At 58.0% G+C, this 25161-nt stretch overlaps 1 protein-coding gene across 6 annotated transcripts in view; it reads right to left on the bottom strand.

Annotated features, from left to right (window-relative positions):
* Nucleotides 1–1588: 1588 nt before the first annotated feature.
* The window catches only part of MGAT3 (beta-1,4-mannosyl-glycoprotein 4-beta-N-acetylglucosaminyltransferase), a 38629-nt gene continuing 15056 nt past the window's right edge, over nucleotides 1589–25161 (bottom strand). For 2 of the 6 annotated variants that reach the window (XM_043441203.1, XM_043441202.1), the window contains exon 2: nucleotides 1589–6325. In XM_043441203.1, coding sequence (XP_043297138.1) covers nucleotides 4711–6324 — 1614 coding nt within the window. In that variant the 5' untranslated portion in view covers nucleotide 6325 and the 3' untranslated portion in view covers nucleotides 1589–4710. Of the gene's footprint in view, nucleotides 6326–11211; nucleotides 11319–18281; nucleotides 18403–22344; nucleotides 22587–25161 lie in introns of those variants that run through there. The other 4 variants (XM_043441201.1, XM_043441200.1, XM_043441205.1 and 1 more) reach the window with 4 other exon arrangements.

Consider the following 25161-nt stretch of genomic DNA (forward strand, 5'->3'; position numbering starts at 1 on the left):
TGTTTTACTTGATGCTCACAGACAGTGACACCAGTTCCCGCACGGTGCCAATTTCTGGATTCTGGGGACTCTTTCCTGGGGACTCTGTGCCAGCCTCACCTCACTGTCCTGAGGTCATGCTTCCCTGCGTTCTCCACTGACTGTGGTCCCTCTGAGAACAGGGACTGTCCTCTCTCTCGGTGACCCATGACCCAGCACTGGGCCTGGCTGTCAGAAGCCTGGATGATGTCTGAACAATGGCACTGGCATCCTCTCCACCTCTTCCCCCACCCTCCTCCTCCTCCCCGAATGGACTCAGAGATGGAGTGAAGTTTGGCAGTTAAGATCTCAGTTTCTGGAGTTAGGCAAACTGCCCTTCCCTGCCTTGTTGAATGTATCCAAGCCTCACTTTCCACATCAATAAAATGGGAGTGACAGGGAGGGAACTCTCTTAGCCCAGAGTTTGGCACAAAATACGCATTTCATTAAAAATGTTTGTGAATGATTACAATGGTGATAATTCACTATCAGACACAATTTAAAGGCTGTAAATTTGACTTTAAGTGGTGGGTGGGTCACCATTACCATCTTCCAGATAGATGAAGCATCTACATCTCTCCCACTCCTGCTCAAGTCTGCACCTGTGGGCGCCTTCCTGGGCTTTGGGGTGTGTGGCTAGGAGTCCAGATGTCAGTTATGGGCATAAAGTGCTTGGCACTTCCTGGGTGCTCAGGCTATATCTCTTCCACTTCTGCTCAATCCTGCACCTGCGGGCGCCTTCCTGGGCTTTGGGGTGTGGCTCAGAGTCCAGGAGTCAGTTATGGGCTTGGCACTTCCCAGGTGCTCAGGAGATATGAGCCTCTGCTCTGGTCAACCAACACCGCTGTCAATCCTCTTTCCTGTCCCCAGCCTCAGTTTCTCCATCAAGACAGAGGCTGCACAGTCACCCCATGAGGGACCAAGGCAGAGTTCATTTTTGAGACTCTCGTTAGAAAATATCCAGAGGCTCCCCTTCCAGGACAATGCCAGGATCCAAAAGACCTGGAATAAGCCTCCAGGAAGCCCCCACATTCCACGGCCCAGGCACCATCACAGCACAAATCCAGGTTAACTCCATAGGAGAGATGACCAACCCTGGAGGCTGCCATCCCCACCTGCCCTGGAGGGTAGGTACCCCTAATTCAGGTTTGACCCCACACACACTAAATGTGTGGCCTTAGGACCCCTGACAGGCGCACAGTAATGGAAGAATCACTCCCCTCTCACTGGAGGCACCAGGGTCTTCATCTAGAGCCCCAAAGGGGTCCCTGCCTACCTCAGGAGGGTGTGGCCAGGCCCGGACCCACTTCCTCCTTCTGTGAAGGACCACCCGTCATCGCCCCCTTTCCAGGCCCATTTCCACTGGTGGGAGGTCAGAGGCTCCTTTGGTCGGGGTGAGGGGTGGGGGTAACTGCATCCCTAAATGAAGATGCTGGGGATGCCCCCCCCACTGCCTGTCGAGTCCTCAGGCAGGCTCACTGCCCCCCACCAACCCAGCAAGCCCAGAGTCACCCACTCACACCCCTTCCTGCGCCAGCACACCCCCCAGAGCGGCCACTCAAGTATAACCTTTAGACTTTGTAGCTGTTTTTATTATTAATATTATCTTCTCCTTTAAGCATCCCTTTAAGGGTGAAATGAAATCCAACCATTTACAGAGAAAATGATTTCAGAATGTACATATTGATTTTCCCTTACAAAAAAAATAATACTATTATTATTATCGGTGTCCTTAAATTACACATTTCCCAGGGCCCCACCTGCTGCTGGGGCAAGTCCTAGTTCCCCACCCTGTCACCTTTGTCCCCAAAGCTCTCCTACGCCTGCCTGTGGGAACCACCACACCCTAAGGAAACCCTCTAGGGTGGTCTGGGCCTCCATGAGTCTGGAGACCACAGGGCCGGGACTTCCCAAGGAAGGAAGGAAGGTGGCTACACGACAGGGCCAGCACGAGCTGGCGTCCCATTTCACAGTTTGGTTTGCCTTCATAGAGGGGAGTGGCCCAGGGCTCCCCTGTCCCCGAAGTTCCCAGTGTATGATGTGACTCTGAGTGAAACTGCGACCCCATGCCTCGGTCCCCTGACCATGCGGACGGCTGTGCTCGCTCTCCATGGCCAGGCCTCCACTGGGGGGTGACCATGAGCACGCCTGGCCCTCCTTGTCCGAGAGGGAAGGTGGGGTCTGGCACGTCTGAGCTCCTTCCCTCTTTCTACCTTTGCCCCTGAGCTGATGAACTGGAAGCCAGGGACCCCTGCCAGCCTGGAGGGGGGACCTCCCCAAAGGTGTTGGGGGTGTGGGGTGAGGAGGCTGTCAAGGTGGGAGGCCCTGGGCTGGGGCTCAGGCACGCGTCCCCAGAGATGCCTCCCCCGGGAGGTGGGCAGAGGTGGCTGGTGGGCAGGACCTGGCCTGGGGTGACCTGGAGCCACAGGGACACCCTGACCTCTTGAGCCACTTCTCAGCCCCAAGAGGAGCCAGGGGGTGGAGGGGCGCTGCTCTAACTCCGAGGGAGGGGTTGGTTCCCTTGGGACACCCCCTCAACCAGAGGGACAGTGGGGGCCCCCCAGTCTGCTTCATGCCCGCCTGCCTGAGGCTGTTCCGTGGCCAGCTCCCCACACCACACTGGTTCCCCAGGAAACCCCCCAGTAAGACACGCTGAGAACGTCTTGGCTGGAGGCTTGGAGGGACGAGGCCGGGAGGTCGTGGGCTCACAGCGGTACAGTCCTCAGGTTGAGAGCATTCTCATTCCTTGGACTGAAAGACAGACAGACAGACGGACCCCCACATCCCTTTTAGCCTGGCTTTCTGGCTCCCTGGGTTGCCCTTCTGCCTCAGTCATTTTGGGGAGTTGCAGGAGGTGTGGCCACAGGCTCCAGGTCCCAGCAAGGGGAGGCCTGGGCCCTGCTCCCACGTCCCACACACAGGCATGTATGTACAGGGACACACCGACACAGACACGAACACCAAGCATGCACCCATGCCGTAAACACACACGCACGCAGACATGTACCGTTCACAGGCAGGCTCCGCATCCCAGCATCACTGGCTAAACACCCGAGGGGACCATTGGGAGGGGGCGCCTCTTCCCTGCCCACCACTGCATGCTCTCAGTGACCCAGCCCTGGGTCACAGTGAGGCGGGCAGGGATGGGCTGATCCAGGAGCTGTGAGTATGCCAGGAGGGTCCCACCACTGCGACAGCCACTTCTACCCTCTCCCCTCCTCCCTCAGGGTCAGAGACGCCCCTTGTCCCCGTAAGTATCCTCTCCGCCTTCATTTTTTCCCTCCTTCCTTTAATAGGTGAAAGGGGCAGCCCAGCTGAAAACTACTTTTCCCGCTTCCCTTGCAGCTCTGGTGGCCAAGTGACTGAGTCCTGCAAGATGCCATCAGAAGTGACTGTGCCATCTCTGGCTCATGCTCTTAACAGAAAGGGTTTTCACTTTCTCTGTTTCCCTCGGACATGGATGCACACGTGATGGTGGGAGCTGGAGCAACCACTCTATCCAGAGTTGGAAGGTGTGAGGCAGGAGAGCAGAGCTGCCCTCCAGACCACCACCCTCCAGAGAGGTAAGTTAGAAACGAGCTTCTGTCTGCCGAAACCACTGTATTTTGGGATCTCTTAATTACAGCAGCTTAGAATCTACTCTAACATATACAGCCTCCTCCCCCGAGGCAACTAAGGAATGAGATGACAAACAACTGGCCTTAATGTCCCTCGTGGGCCCAGAGCAGCCTCGTGGCCCCTTCCTGGCCCCAAGCCAGCCCCCAAAGGGGCACAAGGGTGACTCTACCTGAGGCAGTGGAGAGCTGGGGCTGCGGGTTCTAGTGGGAAGGGGTGACAGGGGAGGAGGCTCCCCACCCCCCCACATCTCACCTACTAGGCTAGCTGATGGTCCCATCCCAGCCTGAGAACTGGACTCTTGGAACTTGCAAGGACTGGGTGGGCAGCCCACAAGACAGCAATATAAAAAGTAAGAAGAAATGTCAAGGCCAGCTTGGGAACCTAAAAGAAGACTTCCCAGGCTTCCCCACGCCTGCGTCATCTCTGGAGGGGCTGAGGGGCACAGGGCCATCTGTGCTGTGTGTCCTGTGAGACGAGGGTGGAGGTCCCCGCTCCTTCTGGCCCAGCACTCCTGAGGACACTACAAAGCACCCACTGGAGCTTCTTTCCAGCTGCCGTTTTTCATTCCCTCCCACCCTGGTGTCCCTGCTTCATCCAGGGCCCGAATGCGACTATTTACAGAGCCCTGGGAACTCCTGGCATCTCTCCCTTCCTACCGTGGGTCCAAAGCCCCAGGAGGCCAAATGGTGGGCCTCTTCTCCCTGGAGGGGACTGCGCGCCCCACTTGGCTGCCCTAGGGCGTTCCTGCAGGCTCCCTCCCCCACCCTGCCCACCCACCCCTCCTCCCCTGTAACCCTCCTGCGCTCTCTGCCGGTACCTCCCAGCCGCAGCACTCCTGGGGGCGGTAGCACCTGCTCTCCTCCCCTGGTGAGGAAGGGTGTTTTCTGAGCTCACAGGCCTGACCCTGGATTCACAGGGCCTTGAGTAGGAAAGCCTCCCCCACCTTCCACTCCTGGTCCTCTGACGAACCACCCAGAGGGTAGAAGGAGGCAGAAAGGTAACAACAGGAGGGGGCAGGTGCCAACACCCCACCACACCCCCACCCTGCCACGGGCCCTGTAAGATCATGCAGCCTTAGCCTTCAACCACATCCAATTTGCCCCTGGCGGGTGGCCTTCCCTCCGAACCCTTGTTCCGCCGCCCACCGGCCGCTGTGCTCTTGGGCTCCTGGTAGGGGTTGTCCAGCAGGTAGCGGAACTGGTCGTAGTTCTTCAGCAGGTATTTGGGGGCGTACATGTGCTCGCTGGGGTCGGCCGGTGGGTACTCCTGCTGAGTGCCGTCGAACCAGCCCCCCGTGCGGATCAGGCTCCGGATGTAGTTGAGGTCCCGCTTGTCCTCGTAGTCGCCCCAGCGGGGGAAGTCGCCGTTCTGGGCTGACACCAGCTTGAAGTAGATGCCCTCGGGCGTGAAGCACCAGGAGCAGTGCCAGCCGGCGAAGTGCAGGGGGCTGCCTAGCGACCACTGCACCAGGATGTGGCCCGTGCGGTTCTCGTACTGGCGGAAGTTGGGCATGGTGTAGTACTGGCGGCGGCGCAGGCGGATGCCGTCCAGCCCGTACACCGTCTGCAGCATGTCCACCGTGCAGCCCGACACCACCTCCAGGGTGCCCGGCTGCTTCCAGAAGAAGCCGTACAGAGACTTGCGCATGTGGAAGGCGAAGGGCTCCGTCCAGCCGTCGTAGAGCTTGAGGAATAGCACGCCGTCGCGCGCGGGGATCTCGTCGGCGTCGTCAATGATGAAGACGTCGTCCGGCCGCAGGTTGCGCAGCCGCGACACGCCGTCCTGCGTCAAGAAGGTGCGCAGGTAGTCGTCGGCGATCCAGCCGTCCTGCCGCCCGCCCAGCGGGAAGTGGTCCAGGAAGACGTACAGCACCTTGTGCCGGATGTACTCGAAGGTGCCGTTGGTCAGCATCTCGCGGAACTTGAGCGGCCGCGGCTCCCCGTACGCCGTGAAGTTGGACTCGCACACCACGAAGGCGTCCACCACGTCGCCCAGCTCGTGGAAGCGCACGTCCAGCAAGTCGAACTCGTGGTTGATGTTGATGGCGTTGATGACCCGTCGCGGCACCTCCCGGGGCACCAGGCGCTCCTTGGTGGGCAGGTTGGAGTACTGCACCACGGTGGGCACGCCACAACTCGGCCCGTGCCAGCCCGGGAGGCACACGCACTCCACCCACTTGCGCCGCGCACCGCCGCGGCCCCCTGCTCGCTCCCGGGCGCTCAGCAGCTGCCGGCCCGGGCCCCGTGCCGACGACGACGACGCGCCGTCGCCCGCCTCCATCTTCTCCTCTGGTCGCCCCGATGGTGGCTTCTCCAGCATCTTGGTACCTGGCTTGAAGCAGACGCCCCCGGCCTTGGTGCGGACGAAGTACTCGGTGGTGTCCTCGGGCAGCACGAAGTCCATCCGGTGGAGCTCCTCCGTGGCCTTGCTCGGCGACAGCGGCTGGAGCAGGGGTGAGTGGGAATAGAGCGGGGTCCGCAGCAGGTCGGGGCTACCCGGCTCTGGGCTGGCCTGGGGTGTGACCGGGGCATTGTTCCAGAAGAAGCTGGACACCAGGTTAGGGCTGAGAGAGGCCAGTTCGCGGGGGAAGGTGACATAGGACAGGGTCTTAAAGAAGTGCAGGAAGGAGATGAGACACAGGCCGGCCATACAGAACATGAGAAACAGCTTGTAGCGTTTCATCTTCATCCTGCAGGAAACGGGAGAAAGCAGAGAAAGCAGAGCGGTCAGGAGCCTGCAGACCTGGCGAGGGGAGCCTGAGGCTCTTCTGAGGGAGCAAATGCAACTTCAGGGAAATTAAAGTAGAAAAAGTCGTGTTCGGGCTTCAGAAGCAAGAGAGCAGGCCTCTGGCCTGCTTGCACACTGCCTGGATTCCCTGCCTGCCCGCAAGCACAGCAAGTCAGGCAGCACTTTAAATAAGAAAGGGAATGGGTCTTGGGATTCTTGAGCCCCTGGAGGTCTGGCCAACCCCCTGGGGTCTAATGAAATCCTGTGACTCACAAGGTGAAACAAACAGCATTGTAAAAGTTAAAAAACAAAAACAAAAAAAGACAACCCAGAGCTGCATTTTTTAACACAAACTGCTGATGGTATCAGGTTGTGCCCTGGGATTATAAGCAGGAGCCCTCAAAGCTGCGATTTGGATTATCACCCATGGGGTATGTGCACCGCCCAAGACCCTTCCCATTTGGGACTCCAGATTGCAGGGACCTCCCAGAGATGGTCAAGTCTGGATGTAGGTTGTCGGCCCAATGTGGTGATATATATGTTTTTACTTCTCTCTATTGTTTCTATTTCTTTTCTTTTAATGACTGTATGTTGAAATTAAATAATCTTCTATAGAAAATTGAAATTGTTTATTTGTGTGCAAGAGTGGTTTCAAACGAATCCTTTGAAAAGGTTTACTAAAAGGAAAGTAAAACTTTTGGCAAAACAGCAGGTTCCAGCACCTGGCCCACCCCACCATGACTGTACCAGCTGCATCGCTGGGCTTTACTCCAGGAACAGAATGCATCCTGGGAGAAGCTCAACCCTGCAATGCAGAACCTGCCCCAGGGGGCTTACAGGCCCTAAGGGAGGGGGAGAGTGGGTTGTAGGTTGCAGACATCGGGTCCCTTCCCTGCACTGTCCAGGATGCTTTTTCCTTCTGTCTATCTGTCTGTCTTTATCTTTGTGTGTGTGTGTGTGTGTGACTATATTAACAAGCCCTTTTCACTGAAAAAAATTCCCAGGTCTCAAGGGAACACTTCTAACATATTTAATAAATAAAATTAAGAAAAAGTTATCCAGAGGATGGTGACTGCAACCCCGAAATTAAAAGATGCTTGCATCTTGGAAGGAAAGCTATGACAAACCTAGACAGTGTATTTAAAAAGCAGAGACATCACTTTGCCGACAAAGGTCCATATAGTCAAAGCTATGATTTTGCCAAAAGTCATGTGCAGATGTGAGAGTTGGACCATAAAGCAGGCTAAGCATACAAGAATTTATGCTTTCGAATCCTGGTGCTGGAGAAGACTCTTAAGAGTTCCGTGGACAGCAAGGAGGTGAAACTAGTCAATCCTAAAGGAAATCAACCCTTCCATATTCAATGGAAGAACTGATGCTGAAGCTGAAGCTCCGATATTTTAGCCACTGGCTGCGAAGAGTCGACTCATTGGAGAAGACTCTGATACTGGGGAATATTGCAGTCAGGAGGAGAAGGGGATGATAGAGGATGAGATGGTTGGATGGCATCACCAACTTAATGGACATGGATTTGAGCAAACTCCAGGAGATAGTGAAGGAAAAGGGAAGCCTGGGGTGCTGTAGTCCATGAGGTTGCAAAGAGTCAGGCACAACTGAGCGACTGAATAACAACTCCTTCATTGCCCCATGCAAGACAGTTGACTGATATCCAGCCATAAATATTCATCTGCTTGAGATGCATCACTGGTTTTATATGCATTCTTTCTGTTCTCAGCTTAATATTTTTTATAATTATTATTCTATTGAACGCTCATCCAATCAAGTAGTTTTCCTCAATCAACGACAGGTTAAAGAGATTTTCATGTCAGTAGAAATAAATCTACTATTTCCTTTTAAATTTCACCTATTCCATTTGGAATGAATCATTCTCTATGAAGGATCGTGATTATGACCATTCTCTACTTGTCTGCACAGTTTATCAATTAGTTTATGGTTGTGGAGTGGAGAGCCATATATATTGTTTTTCACAATTTAAAAAAAAACAACAACCTTTTTTTGGAATATTTGTAGCTTATCAGAAAAGTTGCAAAGATAGTAAGAGGGCTCCTTTACACCCCTCACCCCGTCTCCCCGAGTGTGGACACTTACATCGCCACAGTGTGGGGTCACAGCTAAGAAACTGAAAGGCTCCATTACTCTAAACTGGACTCCACGCTTCACTCAGTCATGCTGTCTCATGAGCGAGCCCGGGCAGCACGTCTGACGCTCACCACACAGCCCAGGGAAGAGGGCACAGCAGCCAGGAGGTTACACCCATGTGGCCAAGTCAGACCAGTGCCTTCCCAGGTGGCACTGCGTGGTAAAGAATCTGCCTGCCAGCACAGGAGATGTAAGAGACTCAGGTTCGATCCCTGGGTCGGGAAGATCGCCTGGAGAAGGGAATGGCACTCCACTCAAGGATTCTTGCCTGGAAAATTCCGTGGGCAGAGGAGCCTGGAGGGCTACAGTCCATGGGGCTGCAAAGAGTCAGGCATGGCTGAATTCATGACCAGTGCCTTGGCTGGAGGGACCTACAGAGTCAGAGGAGGCGCTGGGACAGAAACTCGTGTTTTCCTTTCCCTTCCGTAGATCTCCCTGTGGCAGGGGTGGGGGGCACTGTCCTTTCCCTCAAAAGGTTTCTTTCTGTGGCTTCTCCTTATGTTTCTGGTTCTTCCTCTGGGTCATTCCAGCATCTTCTTGCTATACTCTCCCCTTCCTTTCCTAACTTAAGCCAGGCTCCTCACCATTCTGAACCTTGGTTTCTACATCTGTGAAATGGGTACAGAGTTCCTGGTGTACAGCAGGTATTCAACAGATTTCTACTTCTTTCAAAGTTCAAGGCTGAAAGACTCCAACATAAATTTTCTCTAAACTACATGGTCATAAGGTGCACAATCATGCAATGTGTGATCTAGAACAAGCTTTAAGGACCATCTCCTCCCACCCTTTCATGCTGGGGAGGAAGGGCCACCCTCCCTGGCCTCACCTTGGTGAGGAGTCCCGAGCACGCTAGTAAGGAGCAGTCGAGTTTGCCGATCCTGCTGGCCAGGGTGGTACTTTGCCCTCAAGACCCAGATGTCCCCCTCCTCTGGTTTAAATGCTGACCCCTTGGAGCCTGGCCTCAGGCGGGGGTCGGCACAGCTGACTACAGGAGGCAGGACAGTCAGGGGTGGGGGCCTGACCTCTGCTAAATGTCAGCTGCCCCGGGGCAGAGGGGGGAACTGGTCTCCACTGGCTTTGGGGGAGGCGGGAGGGAGCTCCCGTCCCCACCACGGATTCTAGCCCTGCTCTTGCAAAGGCAGACCAGGCCGGCGGGGTGAACGGAGTGGCAAAGGGCTGAGGCCCGTAGAGGCAGGAGGATGGGAGCTCTTGCTGGGGCAGGGACCGGGCACGAGGCGACACTGCAGGCTGAGGTCAGCATGGCAGAGGTCTCCAGAGTGACCCTCCTGAGGGCTGTTAGGGCCTGGCAAGGCAGCCCCATCCTTCTGGCGGATCATTGCTCCCCACTTGCAGCCTGTCTCTGTGAGACACCCCAATCCCAGCCCTCCCTGGACTGAACTGGCCGTGAGCGGTGAAGGGCAAGGCTGGGGCCGCCACTCAGACAAAATCTCCTGGCAGCAGTGAACACAGGCCCCAGGAAGGTAAGAGAAACTCAGGCAAGGGGCCCCCACAGCCCTGCTGAGGTCACACTGACCCAGCTGCCCCTCAGCTCCCCGGTCAGACTGGCTTTCAGGATCTAGTTACCCCTGGCCAGCTGCGCCCTTTGGAGGACAGACCCTCCAGGGCCTGGGGGTCCCCCTCTGAATTGCAGGGCCCTTCAGGGTGAAGCCGTGTGATAAGGCCCCAGCCCGGCTTGCTGCCAAGAATCACGGAGTAGAGTGTGTCTCACTCGTGGCTCGAGCTGCTGGGAGGCTGACAGACACAGAGGTTGGCCCAGAGCAAGGCAGTGCCTCAGAGGCCAAGTTTTCTGGGACACTGTTACACACAGCTGTCTGGGTTGGGTTTTTTTTGTTGTTGAACTTGTTCTTGGCCTGATCTTTTTTTATCTTATCTTCAACTATTTTCAAATACATTTTACAGACTGAGTGGCCTATAAACAAGAAACAAAATAAATAAGCATGGGCACTGGGGTCTCATGTAAGTCTTGCCCACCCAGGGAGACTGAGGATTTTGACCACCGTTTTCACAGATGGGGAAACTGAGACTCAGAAAGATGGCAAGACTTTCCCCCAAAGGATATTAGGAAGGCGACCGAATCAGGACCTGAAGGTAAGTTCTGTTCCCGAACCAGGCTCTGCTTCCTTACACCTGAGACCACAGCCCTCCTTGGTGCTTCTGGCCTGGCTGCGGACTAAAGCCGTGGAACCAAACTAGGCCCCCGCTTCAGCATCTCTCCCTCCATTATAAAGCTTCATCTAGAACCATCAGGTGTACCGATAAAGCTGATGGTCACCGACACTTACAGGCCAGCTACTGTCCTGAGCACACCACATGCATGTCCTCACCGGATCCCCCCACCATGCAGCAGGTACTACTCTTTCCCATTTTACAGATGAGGAGACCGAGGCCAGAGCGATGGTATAACTTGCTCAGTGACACACAATTAGTAAGGGTCGGACTCAATCCTGTGGGGTCAATAGTGGGATCTCATCCAGTGGTAAAGCTGTCCTGGGTCCCTTCCATCTGCCAAGTTCAGCCCAAGTCGGGTGATAAGGGTCCCATGGAGAGTCCACCAGTGACCAGTAAAGACAGTCCATGGATGGAACAGCCACCACTGCATTTGACCCACGTGACCCCCTGCAGAGTGTCACCCAACCCATCTCCTCCATTTACTCAGTGACTACTTACTGAGAGCTGGCTGAGTGCCAGGCGCGGCTCTGGCCCTGGGAACACAGCAAATCAGGACCACAAGAGCCCCCGCCTCATGGAGCCGGCGCAGGGCGAGCGGGACACGGGGCTGTGGCAACTAAACTGAGCCAAATCATACGGTATGTTAAAAAGACGTGCTCTGGAGAAAAATAAAACGGTAAAGGCTAAGAGCAGGCAGGTTCAGAGGTAATCAGGTGGCCAGAGCGGGCCTTAAAAAGAGTGAGGCCAGAAGACAAGGGAGGAGGGGCAGCGGAACAGAGTGCTGGAGTGCGGCTTTCACGGGAGGATGCTAAGCGTCCGGGCTCAGCTGGGCTGCTCTGCTGAGAACCGACGGTCACCGGAACAGAGCAGGGTGGGTGGCGAGGAGGCCGCGGCACTGTCTGGGAGAGGTGGGGTGCAGGCAGCGGTCAGACCCGGCGTGAAGTGTGAGTGACGAGTCACCCCCGGCGACTCCACGACCGGCAGGACGGACCCACCTCTGACTGGGGCGGAAGTCATCCCTCAGCCACTTCCATGGAGATGGAAGATGGCAGAGCTGGGCTGGAGGCAGCTCTTGTCTCTGCAGGGTCCTCTCTAAGTGCCTTGCCCACTTCAAATGAAGACACCGAATCAGAGAGACCAATCCAGAGCCCCATCCCACCCTGTCCCTTCTTCCCAGCACTGAGCCCATCTCCCCATCCATCTGTCTCCTTGTCTCTGGACACGAGCCCCCAGGGGCAGGGAGCTATCATGGAGCGAGCTTCAACCAGAGCCGCTACCTGGGTGCGCACAGAACCTAGAACCAGATAGCCCAGCTCAAACCTCTGGCTCTGCCATTTCCTATCTGCGTGGCCTCTGGGCAGGTGAAAGTAACTTTCCTTCTTTGGCTCATCTAGAAAATGAGGGTTCAATAATAACCCATGTGAAGCTCCTAGCACAGCGTGAGAACCCAATAAGCATTAGCTCTTCTTACCGCTACTGTTATTCCGCCACCTGGAAGAAGAGTAGGGAGGGCCTTCAGCTGGGGGGAGGGGGCAGCAGGCACACAGGCTGGACCAGAGCTGAGCCCCTGGCAGTGCTTTCTTGTTTAACCGCAGCAAGGAGTCGAGTGGGGGCGCTCAGCTGGAGCCTGGTCAGAACCTGAGTCTGATGGAAGATGGGCTGGAAGACAGTGCCCTGCTTCCCTGGGCTCCACTGGGGCTCCACAGAAAGGAGGGAAGAACTAGGAGACTCTGGAAGCCTCCCTAAAAGACCCCTGGCCACACACACACAAGCACACCCACTCATTCACTCACTTCGTGGGTTGCACTAGCCTCAGGGCCCTGGGTCTCCTGCAGGAAGGTGATGGGAATGGACCGGATGCTTCCCGACAGTCAGATAATCATGGCCGCAGGAAGCTGAAACTGACCCAGACCCAGGATGCTGGCAGGACCAGCCCACCCTGGGCCTCCTCTTTCTGTACTGACTCACAGCCGTGGCCGTGCTCGGAAGGTTCCAGCTGAACAGACTGGCTTTCTACCCTGCCTCTTCCTGCTCCTCCCTCCTCCTTGTGACCTCTTCCCCCGGCCTCTGCTTGATAAGCTTGTGAGGTGAGAGAAGGAAGATGAGCCCAAAGCCCACGACCCAGTCATGGCCTTGGGGTCTGGGCTCAGGCTGCGTCCAGTGGGGGCTGCCAGCTAGAGAGAAGACGGGTGCTCTCTGGAGGCCACGGGCTGCGACTCGTGTGCTAGTCAGGCGGGCAGCAGCCTCCCGGTGTGGATGCACCCTGATAGCTGTCACCTGGTGACCAGGCTCCTGTGGCGCTCTCCATGGTCCTGAGCTCACATGCGCTGACCAGGGTCCTAGCTCGGCCCTTGGCCGGCCTCACCCTGGCCCCTGCCAGCCTCCGCTGTGGTCTTGCAGCTTCTGTCCTACGGCCATGTCCCCTGTTCACCACCCTCTGGCCCCCTACCCCATCTGCCTCGCAACACCTTGCTGACAGCTATGATCCCTGGTGTCCTCAGCTTGGGAGCAGCCACAGGGCACCCAACTCCTCCGGCTGGCAGAGGGGGCCAGCAGTGAACAGGTCTGACACCTAGGAGGTGCTCAGGGCATCCTTGGAATATCCAGGGGGGACATCTTGGAGGTTGCACAGCCCACCCTCTCTCTCCACTCCTAGCAGGAATCTACAGCCCCCAACCCAAGAGTACCTTCAGATGGACTCTCACCAGCTGCCATGTGCTTCAGCGGGCATCTTGACTGAGCCGAAGTTCTGCCTTGCACCCCATTCCAGTTCCGCTCTACAGTACCCAAGGGCTCTGCCTAGCTCCGTGTGCCAGGCTTTGCTCCTGGCCAGCTTTGTAAATGACTGGGCCAATTTGGGGTGGGGGGGGGCTCCTTACTGCTGACTGGCACCCATCACCTTGCAGCGCATTCTCAGTGACTTATCTGGCTTTCAGAACAAAACCTCTTGGCCCAGGTCAGTGCCCCTCCCGCGTGCCCATCTGGCCTCTGCTTATCCAATTCTGAGTACCGCCCATTCCAGGCCATTTGGGCTGCTAGAAATTCTTTCTTTTGGCCTCAATCAGCTTCCCTGGAGCTTCTGCCACCACTTCCGGGTTCTTCCTTGGGGCTCAGCAGAGGAAACCAGTGTCTCAGGGACCAGAAGATGGCAACCACCTCCCTCTGAGTCTGGAACTAAATAAGGGTCTTTCCGACGTGAGGTTCCCCGATCCCACATGGAGGAGAGATGGGCCGAGGAGGTGGCTACAGAACATGACGGATCCCAGAGCTCTGGCAAGGTGGGAGAAACAGCTGATGCTGAATCATCTCCTTATTTTATTCATTCCTTTGGTTCATATCCATCAGGCTGGCTCCACAAGGAACAAGCCTACACCCGGGGTCACTTGACAGCCAGCGCATCACCCAGGCTGCTGGTGCCCATTTACCAAGAACCTGCTAGGACCCAGGTGCTGCCCGATGCGAGGGCTGGAGAAAAAATCAGGGGCAGATTCCCGGGGCCGAGCCTGAAGGAAGGTACATGGGTCTCCATTTCACAGATGAAGAAACATGGGGCTTCGAGAGGTTAAGCTACTCACTCCGCCACCCAGGGCTTGTGGGAATGAAGATGAGATGGAAGACTGAGGCTCCCCGAGCATCCTGCACGTGCCAACAGGTAGACCTGGAGCACAGTGGGGTTGCAGATTTGGGAGTCCTGCCCTGGGCTGGACAAGAATGGCTGAGGGTGGGTCTGGTGCACCAGGACCCTCAGTCCCCAGGAATTCTGCTCCCATGGAATCCCCTGGAGAGAGGGAATCGGCTCAAGGGAAGGACTCCATCTGCCCAGGTGACCAGAATGTCCTGGCAAAACCTGTTTCCTGGGGCGGGGGCGGGGGGGGGATGGGGCATAGCTGCCGCTCTCCCCATCCACAGATAAGGGAACCGAGCCCCAGAACGGCCAGGCAGAGCCACACCGGGAGTCAGTTCTTGGACCAGCCAGACGGGGCACGAGGCCACTTCCCTGGGCACAAGGCTCTGGACCCTGCTTTCTCTGCTGGCTTGGCTCCAGGGGGTGGGCCTGGATTAAGAACTACGGAATGACTGGTGGCTCAGATGGTGAAGAATCGGCCTGCAATGCGGGAGACCTGGGTTCCATCCCTGGGTGGAGAAGATCCCCTGGAGAAGGGAATGGCTACCCGCTCCAGTATTCTTGCCTGGAGAATCCCATGGACAGAGGACTCCATGGGGTTGCAAAGAGTCAAACACGTCTGAGTGACTAACACTAACTGCTAAATACTAGGTGACTGAGGGAGGCAGCCGGAGGAGGCACGCTGCCCTCGGGGGAGCCCAGACATGCCGGGACCAAGAAGGGGCTGAAGGCAGGGCCTGGGGAAGGTCTGGGAAGGTGGAAGAGCGGGAGCAGAGCTGTGAGGGACCAGCTGGTGCCCCTGGTCTGTGCCAGGCGGGGACACAGGCTGACTTGAGCTGGGGGAGCGGGGGTAGGGGGTGGCTAGGCCTGGATCTGCACAGAGGCCACCTGAGGCAGCATCCAGACCCTGCAGCCAGATGGCAGGGCCTTGCCACTTCCCTGGGCCTCAGCTTCCTCACCAGTGAAATGGAGTGATGATATGGCCACATCATGGGGCAGTGGTGAGGGGTCTGCGTATCTGAAGTGCCTGCAACAGGAGGTGTGTGTGTGAGACAACAGCTGGTGAGGGGCACGTGGGGAACGTCTGTCACGGGAGGAGGGAGACCACTGAGGCCTCTGAGGTGGAAGCGGGGACTCCAGGGTGGCTCTGGGGATGAGGAGAGAGGCTGGATGCAGAGACCTACAAACATCCCACAGAAAGGGCTCTGTGGGTGCTGAGAACAGGTGTTCCCAAAGCAAGGCACCCCCCAAGGTGCCCCAGCCCTAACCCTAACTGCCCCCGGACATGACCAGGGGGCCACTGAACCAGGGGTGTCCCATTTCCTGCAACCCCTGCTTTGGGTCTGTCACCCTTGGCAGCAACAGGCCTCATCCCCTGCCTCGCCCACCTCTGCCCCACACTGTTCTCTTAAGTCAGGTGGGCCTGCGCTCCCCACACCCAGCCTGGGGCCCAGACAGACAGATAGACATTCAGCGAGTGTTTGGGGCAAGCCAGAGGGAAAAGCTTTGGCCAATACTTTGGCCACCTGATGCAAAGAGCCGACTCATTGGGAAAGACCCCGATGCTGGGAAACATTGAGGGCAGGAGAAGGGGGCAGCAGAGGATGAGATGGTTTGATGGCATCACTGACCAGGGACATGAGTTTGAGCAAGCTCCAGGAGATAGTGAAGGACAGGGAAGCCTGGCGTGCTGCAGGGAAGAGTCAGACACGACTGAGCGACTGAACAACAGAGGGAGGCGCACTAGGGTGGAATTTCAGGCACAAGGATCTGGCTGCGTCCGTTCGCTTCAGCAGAGCCACGCAGCCGTGGGGGTGGGGGGGCGCAGGGGCAGGGTGGAGGGAAGGCCCCCAGGGGCTGTGAGAGGGCCTTGGGAGATGTAAGGGCCACCATCAGGCCCCTGGTGCTTCTGCCTGCCCTGGGGTGGGTGGAGAGAGCAGACTGGCTCCTGGCAATGGAGCCGGGGGTGCAGCAGGGAGCCAGGTTGCGGGGGGAGGTCCTCATAGAGCTCAGTCCAGGGGAGGGACAGAGGACAAATGAGAAAACCAACCAACGGAGGATGCCAGGTGTCAGGGAGGGCCTCCCAAGGAGAGGACCCTTCAGCAGAGACCCAAGGTCGAGAAGGAGCCACCACGCAGACGGGGGACAGAAGTCCAGGCCCTGGGCCAAGGGCACAGAAGCCAGTGTGTTGGGAACCCCAGCGCAGGGGCAGCAAAGCAGAGGCCCCAAGCCTGGGGAGGGGTGCGGGGCCTCGAGGGGTGGCACAGACCTTCCCCACACTTCGGGGGCGGCTAGGGCAGAAGCCTGGGCACCCATCTTGATCAGCACCCTCTTGGATCAGCAATCCCAAGGCATGTGCAAAACTTTCAGTCTAAAATAGAACCGGAGGAGGACTTCGTGGGCTTAAGTGGTTAAGACTCCATGCTCCCAAGGCAGGGGTCATGGGTTCGATCCCTGGTCTGGGAACTAAGATCCCGCATGCCACGCAGCCAAAACTATATAAATAAAATAGAACCAGAGGGTATACAAAGTGGAGTTTCTCACACCTGTACCCTCAGGAGGACCAAACTTAAGGATTAGGAGACCTGACTTCCTATAAATGCTGGATTTATAGGAAACTGATAGTGTTGATCAGAGGTAGCCTCCCATCAACCTTGGAAAGTTCTGCCAGAAGCCACCAGCTGGGAGGAAGTGGAGCCCCGTACACCACCTCTGCGACTCCTTACTCAGGATTTCCAGGACGAAGGCTAGGCTGCCACATTGAGCCTTACCTGGGGAGGGGCCTCCAGCAGGAGTCTGTGGGCCTGAGTCTGTGGGTCACAGTCCTCCCTGGCTCTGGCATGTGCCTGGACCAGCCACCAGAGCCCCATACCCAGGACAGCTGCACCCTCCCAAACCCCCTCGGCTGGCAGCTTCCCTCCCCTTCCCCTGTAACAATGTGAGTCCTCCCACCCCACCCTGAGATGCTCTGCAAGGTTGGCCTGCGTTGACTTCAAACTGCATTTCAGGGACTTCCCTGGTGGTCCAGTGGCTAAGACGCTGCACTTCCCAATGCAGGGGACCCGGTTCGATCCCTGGTCAGGGAACTAGATCCCACATGTCACAACTAAGAGCTTGCATGCCACAACTAAAGATCTCTCGTGCCACAACTAAGACCCAGCACAGCCAAATAATAAATAAAAATTAAAAAAAAAAAAAAACACACATTTCACAAAACTTAGAGTTTCCTGAGAAAGGCTGAGGGAGCCCCAGGGCCCTTTCCCAGCCCCTCATCCAACTCCAATGGAACAGATCACCCTGAACAGGGTCCCATGTTACAGTCTCCAGTAGCTTGAAGGGGGTCTGGTGCTCCAAAAAGTTGGGGAACCTCTGAGGCCAGGCCTGGACTCAGGAGCTCTGGGGGCCTGAAACCTCTCAGAGGACCTGACTCTTGCTGCCCCCTGCCCACACCCTCTCTTTTTATCCCTACCTTCCCCATTATCTTCTCCCTGGTCCTACTGGCCCGGAACTCAGACAGTGAGGGAACCACACAATTGCACCCCCACTCGGGGGTTTCTGTTTGCCTGCTGTTTGCCAGTTGGGCCTGACCACATGGCCTGGGGACCCCCGGGCTCCTCTGCCCACAGCCATCGCCACCAGCCTGTTGCCAATATGGGCGGAAGAAGCGGGCCCACCTGAGGCCTATCCCAGAGCCGCCCTCTGGCAGGGACACTAAGTACTTTTGCTCCAATTGGATCCTGTCATTAGCCGCCAGCGCCATCACAGGTGAAAAAAGAGGTTCAGGGTCGGAGTGCCCAGCCTGACCCCACCTCTAAGTGGCGGCAGAGTGTCCGACCTGGACCCTAGGGCTTTCCGCTCCCCGCCACCCTCCCCTGCCTTGCTCTCTGCCTGGCCCCTCCCTAGAGCCCCCAGGCCCATCCTCCCCTCCCCTGTGACCCGGTACCTGCCCTGGACCCCAGGGTGGGAAGCCACAGGTGAGGCAGCATCCCGTCCCAGCGGCTGCAAGGCGCTGCCCGACCCAGTGCCCAGCGCCCACGGCCGGACAGCAGCTGCTTCCTCCCTGAGGGCGGTCCCCACCCCGCAGGCCGCGCGCAGGCCACAGGAAGGTAGGTGGCTACGTGATGAGCGCCTCGGCCTGGCCTGGCGCCAGCTCTGCCCTTCACAGGGGGTGACTTCCTGGCTCCACCTCCTCCCACTTGTCCGGGCCTCAGTCTCCTCATCCACTGAGGTACAAACAGATAACCGGGCGGCAGGGCAGGGCGAGGCAGCCCCACCCTGACGGAGCCGCTCCCCAGAGCCAGGGGCCGAGAAGGTGGAGGACCTGGGGTTTCCATCTCGCAGGTGAGGGGCCTACTGGTACCCTGCACTCGGGAAACTGCAAGCCCAGCTCCTCTGGGGGCCTGCCCCTGCTCCCTCTCTGGGTGGAAGGTCACTGTGAACCCTGCCCTGATTCCCAGGACCGACTCAAAGGACGTGAGTCTGAGTAAACTCCGGGAGTTGGTGATGGACAGGGAGGCCTGGCGTGCTGCAGTCCATGGGGTCGCAGAGAGTCGGACACGACCGAGTGACTGAACTGATACTGCCCTGACTCGCTGAGGGTGCCCGCGGATCAGAAATCAGCGTGCTACTCTACTGCCTGGCTCCATGTCCAAGTCCATCGCGGGCCAGAGCCTTAGTTCTCTGTGTTAGGAACGGCGGCCCTCTCCAGGGTCCTCCAGAGAGGGTCACGACATGAAGCTGGCCCTGGCGCCGGAGAAGCGTGGCCGGCAGAACTGCCAGCGTTGGTGCTGCTGGAGGTGGGATGCGTTAGAAGTCTTTAAACACTCTTTCCACACCCTGGGGCTCCTTTCTACCCCCCACACACCCCCCAGCTTAGCCTTCATCTCTCAGCGCGGGTCGGGGGGGGCTTCAAACCCCGACTGCTCAGGAGCCCCCAACTGCCTGAGGGAACCGTCCTGTCATTCTGTCTGTCTGCCCCACAGCCCAACCCAGTCGGGTGGCTGAAGACCTGAGTGAGGAGAGTTGAGAGGACATTCCCATGTGCGGGGCCGGCCCAAGGGCTCTCTCTGCAGAGAGAGACGGGCTGGGAGAGGCGGGGTGCCATGCAGTGCTGGAACGGGGAGGAAGGTGGGAGGAAGCCAGGGTCCAGCCAGGGTGGGGCCAAGGCAACAGGGAGGGGAGCGCAGGCCTGCAATAATGACTCAGGCGGACTATTAATCATTAATAGAGCTTCTGATTGAAGGATGGAGAAGAACCCAGCTCCTTCCAGTATAGGACAGGAACATGCTGCCCAGCTTTCACGGAATGTGGACAGAAGCCCGCCTCATGCAGGCCTATTGCTCATATCGTTATCAGTTCAGTTCAGTCGCTCATTCGTGTCCGACTCTTTGCAACTGCATGGATTGCAGCACGCCAGGCCTCCCTGTCCATCACTCCCAGAGTTTACCCACATCTTTATGAAGCCCACCAAAGCCAGTGGGAGGAGACTCCCCCAGAGATCCCTGTATCTCGGGCCTGCAGCTCTTGGCCCACCTCCCAGCTGCTTGTCCTTCCAGACCCAAATGACCCGCCCTGGCCCGTCAGGCTAGAGGGTGGCCAGAGCAGACGGCCCTACCCCGCCTCAGTGTCCACATCTGTGGAACAGAGATCAGGCTCACAGCGAGGAGAAACAAAGCCGGTCAGGCCGGGGCTGAGCACCTTCTGCCTCTATGAGAGCGGGAACTCATTTCCAGGCCCAGCGCGGTAGGAGATGCCCCCAGCCCCATCTCTCAGGAGGCGGGGCAGGGCACTGCGATTCGGGCAGCAGCTGCCCGGAATCCAGACTCCAGAGGCACTCTTCTCAAATCTGGCCCCCGTGCCTTCGAACGCCTGTGAGATCCTGGGCAGGTCACTTAATATCCCTGAACCTCAGAGTCCCTCATCTGCCTTGTGGGACCACCCCAGCCCCTCACCCCAGGAGGATTAAACAGGATAACACCCAAAGAGAGAGACCAGTCCGCGGAGCTTCCAGGCTGGGGTCAATGCCCGCTCTCCACATGCCCTCTGTGTGCCTGGTTGGCCTGGCAGGGATGCTGGTAGGCCAGTTGGCACTTCCCTCCAAAAGGCCCCTCCTCCTTGTCCTCCTCACTGGTCTCCCTCTTGCCTATATCTTTTTTCATCTTGAAATTTTTTTGTTTTGGCCACCTCCGGGCAAGTGGGATCTTAGCTTCCCAGCCAGGGATTGAACCCATGCCCCCTGCAGTGAAAGTGCAGAGTCCTAGCCACTGGACTGGCAGGGAAGTCCCCTCTCTTGAAATTCTCAATTTGTGAACAAAGGGCCCTAGGTTTTCCTTTGGCATTGAGCCCCACCAGTTCTGTCACTGCAGAACTGTGCAGTGGCCCCTTCGGGCCACATCCCCCTGCTCTGAACGCTCACTGCACTCAGAATAAAATCCCAACTCCTTTCTGTACCCACAGGTCCTGGCCATCTGGTCCCTGCATCTTTGCTGACCTCACGTCCCTCGTCCACGTGACTCCGGCCACAGTCCCTGCCTCCCATCCCTTCCGCACCCCAGGCTCACCTTCCTCGGGGTCCTCGCCCTGACTGTTCCCTCCACCCAGAATGCCCTTCCCTCGGATCTCCACATGCCGGCTGCTGCTCAGGGGGACCTTCCTGACCAACCAGCTAAAGCAGTGGTCCCCTCCCGGTCATGGGCTCCACACACTCCTCACTGCGGAAGTGATCTGTCTCCTTGTTTATGTGTTAGTGGTCTGTCTCCCCCACCCACACCCTGCTCGCTTGGAATGTCAACAACAGGAGAGCAGGGTCACCATGGGCCACAGTCACCCGTCCCTGCTGCTCCCCACTCCCTAAGGGAAAGCCCGGGCCTGGAGCAGGAGCTCCACAAACAGCTGCTGAGTGAGGACCGGAACCGGATGAGACGTGATGCTAGACTCCCCGGTGGCAAGTATCAATTGGCTTGGAGGTGCCTGGGGCACCCGGCCCACCAGTGCACTCCCTTGCCTAGCAGGATGCTCTCCGCTTGCCCCTTCCCTGCCCCCAGCCCTGCCGAGATCAGCGCCATCCTTCCCAGGCAGGCAGCCCCAGCAGTGCCAGCCCCTCCCGCTCAGGCTCGCCCATCCTCCAGGGACAATGTACAAAGGGCCACTTCAGTTCCGAGCCTCTCAGCTCCATCTCCAGCCCAGAAGGCCTGAGTGGGGGAGGGGAGGGGAGGGGAGGGGAGGGGGGGCCTGCCCCACCCCTTCTCTGTCCTCACGTGCTTTCTCTTGCACTGGCTGGGTGGGCAAGAGAGTCAAGCTGCAGCTGGAGGAACTCTGTCCCAGGCGTTGCACCCTGGGAGGTCGGGGTGGGAGAGTGCCTGTGCTGGGGGGCGGGGGGTAAAAGGGTGCCCATGCCCAGGGTGGTGGGGGTGCCCAGGCACAGGACACAGGCAGAGGTTGGTCCCTGTGTTCCTAGGCAGTGGGAGTGGAAGGTTTCCTACGGGCACCTCCCCACGTGCACAGGGCGGGCGCGGCGCGGGGGTGGGGGGGGCGCCGGGCAGGGTGCAGCTGTGCACGCAGGAGGCCCGAGTGCCGGCTGGGCTGAGGGACACAGATGGGCAGACCCCATGGGATCCGGGACGGGCTGCAGGGAGGGCAGGGACCTGGGCTTTACAGTCAGTTCCCATCATGCCTGCCTGCCACCCTCGGCCGCAAGACAGGGCGCAAAGAACTCGCTCCAATGGTTGTTCTAACAACCTGAGCCGATGACCCGTGACCTGAGCCTGGCACCGAGGACGGGGACAACCACGGCCGTTACCAACTTGCCTCCTTCTGCGCCCCGTTGGTGATGTGAGCTGCCACCCAGGAGCCCATGCCAGGACCCCAGGAGCCACCCTAAAGCCTCCCTCTCGCTGACCCCACACCCCGGTGACCAAGGCGGGTCTCTTCCGTGCCCTGGAACCTCTCAAGCCCCACCCTCACCCTGTGCCCCGTCTCCTGCTGGCTGTGCCACTGCCAGCGCTCACCTGGACAGCAGCTGCGGCCTTCCTAGGGGGCTCTCAGCCAGGTGCCCTGGGGCCAGGCAGGCGCCACATCTGACGCTGCCCCTCCCAGCCTGGCCCGCAGGATAAAGTCCAGACCTCTCAGGAGGCTCCAAGTTTCTGTGTAATTTTACACCCCCCGGCCCCACGCAGGACTCGGGAGGGTTCAGCTGAACTGGACTTGACTCCCTCCAGGCCTCTCTGACCCTAGCCTGTGGACAGAGCCGAGCCATCTCAACCCTGGCCTGGCCCCCCAATACCCCGGGGTCCCCAGCTCCAGCCCAGCGCCTGACACAGAGGCTTGGAGAATGAATGAATGAAAGACCCCCACCCACTCCCCAAATCCACACACTGTACTTTTCAGTTAGTGCCGCTGGGCTCTCGGGTCTGGTCGGGGGCTTGGAAAGGTGGCTGCAACTCCTAGCTCTGTCTTCGGTGTGACCTCGCACTCAGGACGCCCCAGTGAAGGGGCTCATCTACGTGCATCCTAAGGGTCCCTTCCAACGGGCTGGTGGTAAAGGGAGACACAGTTCTGAGACTCCATCCTCAGAACGCTCTGAGCAGCGTGACGCCTGCTGTCCGTGAGGAGGGACGGGAAGGTGGGAAGTGAAGCAACCGCTTCGAGCAGGTTACGATCCTTCCCACCATGGCTCACCACTCTGTGCTCAGTGCCCAATCCAGGCCTGGCACACAGTAGTGGGTGCTCAAGCGGCTGCTGCTGAGGGAGGAAATGGGCTTGAGCCCTGGCTCTGCAGCTCTGCGACCCCAAGCAAAACTCCCACTCTCTCCAGGCTTGTCTGCCACGGCGTGAAAGGGAAGCTGGTAACGCTGCCTGCAGGCTCCCCGGAGGGTTTGGGGGCTGCACCTGGCCCCGGGCGGCAGCTCCTGCCACCCGGGAACCTGAGCACCATAATTAACCTCCTGCTGGGTGCAGTCCTGAGCAGGTACACAGCTGTTTGGCTCTGCGGCTCTGGGCACCTGGTGAGCCTCCTGGAGGCTAAACAATGAGCCTTTTCTCTTTTCCCTCCCTGATTCTTCTCTGTCCTACCCGGCCTGCGAGGGGCTACAGCATCCCTGGGTCAGGACCTGACTGTCCCCACTAGGCACTCTCCGTAAGCCGTCACCACTGGAGGGCATATCACACAGGGCTGCCGGCACTGGGCCCCTGCTCCTTAATTTCACGGGTGCTACCAATCTGTTCTTGCCCAATAATGACTTAGTCCTTCCCGCCCACTGGATCCACGGAGCATTCTGGAACAGGCTGGCGCTCAGATTTCCCGCCTACCATGGGGCAGGAGACAGGGAATGAAATAGTAGGGACAGAACCGTCACCACAGGTGAGAAGGTCATCCCAGGGGCCAGGTAGCTGGGGTCCCGGCCTCGGCAATTCCGCTAACCTCCCGAGAGACCCTGAGCACCAAGAGCAGCGTCCCCTTCCCAGGCGGTGCGCTTCATCCTAGCTCATCTTCACAAGCCCACTTCACAGACAGGGAAACCGGGGCTTAGACAGCGGACGTGCCTCATCCAAGGAGGCCGTACGAAGGGACTGGCTTAGCGGAGACCACGTGCATGCCCATTACTGCTCCCCAAGATAAGGGCCTCCCCATTCTCTCTGGACCTCAGTTTCCCACTGACCCCTGGGGGCACAGACATGACCTTCCAGCTTGACCCATACCAGCATTCCACATTCCAACAGGCCGCATTCTAGGTTTGCTGCTCCATGTTCCCTCTCCAAGTTCCATCTTCTAGTTTCCCTGGTCTGAATTGGGGGAGGGGGTTCCTACTTTCTGGGTGCTGTGTTCTGGGTTCTAGTTCCAAGGCTTGCCTCTCATAGAAAGTTATGTAGCTGGAGAGACTGCCCGGGTGGTACAGTGGATAAGAATCCACCTGCCAACGCAGGGGGCATGGGTTCAATCCCCGGTCCAGGAAGATTCCACAGGCTGTAGAGCAACCAAGCCCGTGCAGCACAACTACTGAGTCCGAGTGCTGCAACTGCTGAAGCCAGCGCGCCCAGAGGCGATGCTCCACGGCAAGACACCACCACGACGGGAAGCCCATGCGCCCCAACTAGAGAAAACCCTTGAGCAACGAAGACCCGGTACAGCCAAAAATAAATAAATAATTAAAAAAAAAATAAAGTTCTGCAGCCCAGGTTCTCCAGCCAACACACTCCCTCTTCAGGGCACTGTGCCCTCCTCCTAGTGCCAGCAGCAGCACTCACAGTCCAGGGCTCCGTGGTCCTAGAACAGCAAAACCAGCAAGGAGGGCCCGCTCGGGCTCCCAGGGCCATGGCGGGATCGCGGAGCACACCCACAGCCCTGGCAGGAATGCCCCTCCCCACCCCTCTCCTTGTCACCCCAGGATGCTGTCCTGACCACCCCCCATGCCTACTGGCCTCCATTCCCCACCAGCCCGCTCTGTAATGGCCCCACGAGACAGGCACTTCCCAAGGGCAGAGACCTTGGGCCACTCAGCTTCTGGGTCATAGCCTGGCACCTCCTTGTGGGCACTGAATAAACGCTTGCTGAATGAATTAGCTAGGCATGCTGGGGGCTGACGGGATCACACACGGGTACAGCCTAAGGGACATGCCTTCGTATGATGGAGGTGCTCCTGCTGTGTATGTGCTCAGGTAACTCACCAAAAAAAAAAAAGGCACAAAAACACAGACATGAGCACACCCTGCCCTGGAATGTAGCCCAGCCCCCGGCACAGAGAAGACACCCGGTGAGCAAGTGCTAAACAAACGAACGACTGCTTTGTACCAAGGACAGAGTCAGGGGCCGTGGTGGAGACAGAGAT

The sequence above is a fragment of the Cervus canadensis genome, chromosome 21 (assembly GCF_019320065.1).
Source record: "Cervus canadensis isolate Bull #8, Minnesota chromosome 21, ASM1932006v1, whole genome shotgun sequence".
NCBI lineage: Eukaryota > Metazoa > Chordata > Mammalia > Artiodactyla > Cervidae > Cervus > Cervus canadensis.